The 5,065-nt window shown below is 34.1% G+C and overlaps 1 protein-coding gene across 1 annotated transcript; it reads left to right on the forward strand.

The window, feature by feature from the left end:
* Positions 1–2,325: 2,325 nt before the first annotated feature.
* Positions 2,326–4,578, forward strand: LOC144557123 (uncharacterized). Its single transcript, XM_078305654.1, has 4 exons — positions 2,326–2,738; positions 3,063–3,213; positions 3,446–3,616; positions 4,387–4,578. The coding sequence occupies exons 1-4, from the start codon at positions 2,326–2,328 to the stop codon at positions 4,576–4,578; spliced, it is 927 nt and encodes a 308-aa protein (XP_078161780.1).
* Positions 4,579–5,065: the final 487 nt, after the last annotated feature.

Below are 5,065 nucleotides of genomic sequence, written 5' to 3' on the forward strand. Positions count from 1 at the left end.
AAAACAGTCAGTGTTGGTGTTCAACACTGACTCTTTTTTGAAAAACAGTCAGTGTTGATCACCAACACTGACTGTTTATAAAGCGTCAGTGTTGAACAACAACTCTGACTATTATTTAATAAAAGGGTCAGTGTAGTGTGAGCAATAATGATGCTTTGCTTAAAATAGTCGTTGATTAAGGGTCGGTGAAGGGGTTTTTTGTACTAGTGCTTTCAAATCATTTTTCTCCGTTTTCAAAGTCCAAATAGTCAATCCGAACCGTTAGATGCGATCTATATATTAAGATGTGCTTGGAGACCAAATTTTAAATTTTTTGGAATTTTTTTTACTATTTATTAAACCACTTTGAAAATCGCTGATTTTACAATTTCTGGACCATTGGATCAGCGATTTTCAAAGTGGTTTAATAAATAGTAAAAAAATTCCAAAAATGTAAAATTTGATCTCCAAGCACATCTTAATATATAGATCGCATCTAACGGTTCAGATTGACTATTTGGACTTTGAAAACAAAGAAAAATGATTTAAAAGATAGGGTGCATTTGAACCCTCCTCATATATATATATCAAAAAAAAAATTAGAAACTTAATTTTATATTATATATGCTTAGGGGTGGCAATGAATTGAACCGAATCGAACTTACCCTAGGTTTGAGTTTGGTTTGAATAAGATTCGAACCGAACCTGGTTTGATTCATTTCGAATCAAACCCATTTCGAATTGAATTAATTGCGAACTACACTTTTTTCGAATCAAATCACGAACTAAATTATTTTTTAGCAGCCCTGGTTATACCGGTAGTTTATACATTAATCTTTTCTCGCGGGACAAAATTCACATGGCTTCCTTTTACCGGTATGAACTATGAAATGAGTGTTTTTAAGTTGAAAAATTGTTCATGAAAAAATACATCACAACAAATAATCGTAAAAGAAGGATTAAGTACAAGAATTGAATATGCAATAAAACAAGTAATTGTACCTTGAGTGCTCACTCGATCAAACTCTCGATCAGACCATCTAATGAAGTGAGAATCCAAAAGATAGAGAAGGCAGAGGAGAGACGGCTGAAGAGAGAGGAGAAACAACCGTCTAGGCCGGAGAGAAGAGTGACAGCCGGAGAGACAGCCAGTCACCGAGAGCGTCGGCTAGGTTTTAGAGCAAGAGGGAGAGTGAGTTAGGGAGAGACGGAGAGAGAACTAGGTTATTGAGATTTGAGAGCGAGGGAGCGTCGGCTAAGTTAAATTATGACTCTTTATCTTGGGTTTTAATTTCATCAGGTAAATGAACGGCCGATATTATTATGAGATTCGAACCATAAAAGTTCGCGAACCATTTCGATCGAACCAGGTTAGGTTTGAGTTTGGTTTGAATTAATTTCGAACCGAACTTGGTTTGATTCGTTTCAATTCGAACTCATTTCGAATCGAATTAAACTCGAATAAAACCCGAATCGAATTAAACTCGAATAAAACCCGAATCGAATCACGAATTACGAATTTTTTTGCCAGCCCTATATATGCTACTTGAAAATAGTCCAATAAATTAAGATCAATTAATTCTAAACAATATTTTAATTTTAAGAAGAAAGTTGTTTTTTTTATATATTTTCCGATTATGATATTTCAAATTTGCATGGTAATATTATAAGTTCTAAAATATTATTTCTGTAAGTTGAGGATCGACATATAATGTCATGGCGGTTATTCTTTGTATCCTAAATTATTCTCCCTTTTTAATTAGTTTAAGTAAATATAGTTAGTGCCCCCAAAACCTAAATGCATCCGGTGTGTGCACCAACTACATTTACTAATAAAAAAAGAGCTATTTGATAACAATGACTAAAATAGCTTAATTACATATTGATACTTAATTAACAGAACTCCTATAGAGCCATTTAGCACTTGCACGTGCAAAATTGATTTAGTTGAAAAGATAATTAAACTAAAAAATAACAATGTTGACAGATATAAAAAAGCGTCAATTTAAAAAATAAAATAATTTTCTGTGAAAAAATTATACTCAGTTGGAAATACGGATTACAACAACAACAATAATAATAATAACAAAAACACTGCAAAAAATATTTGAGTCCAAATTTTCTTTATAAAAAAATAAATAAAACAACCGGACATAAACATGTAAATTTCCAAAAGACATCCGTGTACCATTATTTAGTGAAATCTTATCAGGCTAAATTTATCTTAGTAGGCTAAATTTATCTTGGTCCATGCTCCATCCATTCACAAAATTGACTCTCCATAATTAGCTGCTGAAACATATCATTAAAACATATTGATCTCTCCCCGTTACTCCAGCGGCTGCCATGGCGAACATAGGCGAAATCGATCGCCTCTCTAATCTTTCTGATGATTTGCTCCTCACAATCATCTCGTTTCTCTCCACTCACGATGCCGCTCGCACCTCTGTCCTATGCCGCCGCTTTCGTCACCTCTGGGAGGCTTCTCCATCCCTTTATCTCCACTTCCTCCTCCTTCCCAACCCCCGATATAAAAAGTTTATTTCCATGGCGAAGCGTGCGCTTCTCGATCGCAATGCCTCCCACCCCTTACTTAGCTTGCAACTAATGATGTGGCCATGTGACCAAAATTTCTCAATTCTTTCTTCCTTGCTTACCAAGGCCCGCTCTCTCGACTTGCGCCAGCTCACCATTCAGGGTTTCCGTTTGTCAGATATAGTACCTATCGTCCCTATTATCTTCACCATTAACTCTCTTAGGTGCCTCACCCTTGATTGTTGGCCTTCTCATGAAAATTTAAAAAAAAATAGTTTTCCTTCAGGAGCCAATTTAACCTGCCTGAGACATCTTTCCCTTGGATTAAGTCAAACAGACCCGACCAAACTGAACCAACTTATCTCTGAATTATGTTCCTTGGAAGATTTACATCTTAATATGCAAGGCATGCTTGGGCTTAGCCTTTCCTCCCGCACAATAAAAAATCTCAAACTGATTATTAAATTCACTCCACAACTTGATAATTTAGTGTTATCTCTTCCTTCATTAGAGTTACTTCATTTGGAAACTTTGTATGCCTTTCAAAGTCTGTCTACCATTCATGTAGAAGTTCCTTTGTTGAGAAAAGTTGTGATTAACTTTAGCGATATTTGTGAGAGAGATGTTAGTGTTGCTGCTCGGCTGCTGAATTGTATCTCACATGTGGAAGAGCTAAGCCTGCGTATAAGAGAGAGCACGGTAATAAATTTTACCTTTCTGCACCTCTTAATTTGTTAGGTATGTGTGTTTGAACCTATAAGTCTTTTTTAAATTAAATTAAAAGTGATGTGTTATGATAGTCAGATATGCATCTGAATTAGGTATGACAATTTTATATGCTAATTAACTTCGTAATGTAATGTATGGTACAATTAATTGTTGGTTGATGCTTTATTTGAATATACTTGACATGTTTCTTTTATTTCTACAGCCTAAGAACTATCCAATTCCTATTTTGTCGAAAATAGGAAAAGATGTGCAACATTTTTCTAATTTAAAGCACTTGGATGTGACCCTTTGCTTTCATGAGTACAATTTAGAAGTTGTCACCACGATGCTCCATAATTGTCCCGTTTTGGAATCTATTAAGTTGATTCATGAGGTGCATAATCTCTTTTATTTTTGTAAACTATATGCTTAGAATTTTTCATTATATTTTCTCTCATATGAATGTTTGATGATTCTTTGACGAAAATAATCAACACAAGAAGAGATCAAACTTTATAATTATAAATACAAGCTAATTAAAACTAACATTTTAGTTATGGAAGCAACATAATTGATAATTCATCATATTATTTATCTGCTACAATAATCTCAATTTAGCGTAGTGGTATGGCTGGGATTGAACTCTTATTTATTTATTTTTCAAAGAGCAACTAGGATATATATAGTTGGGAGGATGACAATACATGATTTTATTCAATATAGCCCGTATAATTTTGGCTAAAACTTCCGTCCGTTGTTCTCGACCTTGTACTTCTTTCAATTCTCAATTTTTTTATTTACTTTTTGTGTATTAATTATTCTCAATTTTTTTCCTTATAGTTTCTTTATGAAAGTTTGAAATAATTCCTGAACGTCCGCATTATTTTGAATTGTCAATCTTTCTTTATATTTAATTGTTTAAATGACCCTAGAACTTTTAGTTGGGTTCAATTGCATTTCTTAGTGTCGCCTCCATTGGAATAGAATGTGAACTAGTTTTAGTTCCTTTACTATGGTTGAGATTTTCTAGGGACACAGTAAAGTTGTTTTACTCAGTTTTTAATTTGTCAATTGCATCCTTTTTTATATATATATTTTGTCCTTCCAGATTCTATAGTATATTGCTACTGACTATATAATTATAAAATTTGTTTTTTACATTAGGTTCCCATGTTCAGTTGTTATAATGAACGACGAAAGAAAAGGAAAGAATGGGAATCAAAGCTACCGTGTAATGCTGATGGTAATAAATGCAATGCTTATTTCAGAAATCTTCATATAAAAGAGAATCGTAAAGAAGTCATCAAGTTGCTTTGTAAGGAATGTTCCTCTAAGAGACAAGCTTGTAGCTCCTAGCTTGGGCTTGCATATATATAGTCCAGCTAAATGAAGTCAATTTCATTGCTTTGTTTGTATTGATTATTTTAGTTGGAGCTAAATATCCATGTGTTGTGTTGACTGGTGAAACATCTTGAATGTGGTTTTTTTTTCTTTGTGTGTGTGTGTGTGTGTGGGGGGGGGGGGGGGGGGGGGGGGGGGGGGGGGGGTGCTCTCTGTTATGTAAAATTTGACTCAATTTCGCATGCATGCGGGCAGACATGAAACATGCGTTTATTTTTCCTTTTAGACTAAATTCTAAACCAAGTGATATAAATTTCTGCTGATTTTACTCAATTGAAGTTTCGCTTTTAAATTTTACATTTGAGTGCTATTTCAATCTTTCAATTTACGCTGACAAAGGATAAATAACTAGATTTCAGCCATTCTGAATGTCTGGTTTAGGCATTTTGAAGAGAAGATAACTTCTTAGCCAAATTCCCAGTTATACTAAGACTGTCCCCTA

Source organism: Carex rostrata, chromosome 7, assembly GCF_964058835.1.
Source record: "Carex rostrata chromosome 7, lpCarRost1.2, whole genome shotgun sequence".
NCBI lineage: Eukaryota > Viridiplantae > Streptophyta > Magnoliopsida > Poales > Cyperaceae > Carex > Carex rostrata.

What these genes read in the sequence shown, in the direction of transcription:
- LOC144557123 (XM_078305654.1), top strand. Translation starts at nt 2,326, where the DNA reads ATGGCGAACATAGGCGAAATCGATCGCCTCTCTAATCTTTCTGATGAT. An exon ending in TTCACCATTAACTCTCTTAG is followed by an intron (nt 2,739 to 3,062) that starts GTGCCTCACCCT and finishes TGCCTTTCAAAG; the next exon opens with TCTGTCTACCATTCATGTAG. An exon ending in CTATTAAGTTGATTCATGAG is followed by an intron (nt 3,617 to 4,386) that starts GTGCATAATCTC and finishes TTTTTACATTAG; the next exon opens with GTTCCCATGTTCAGTTGTTA.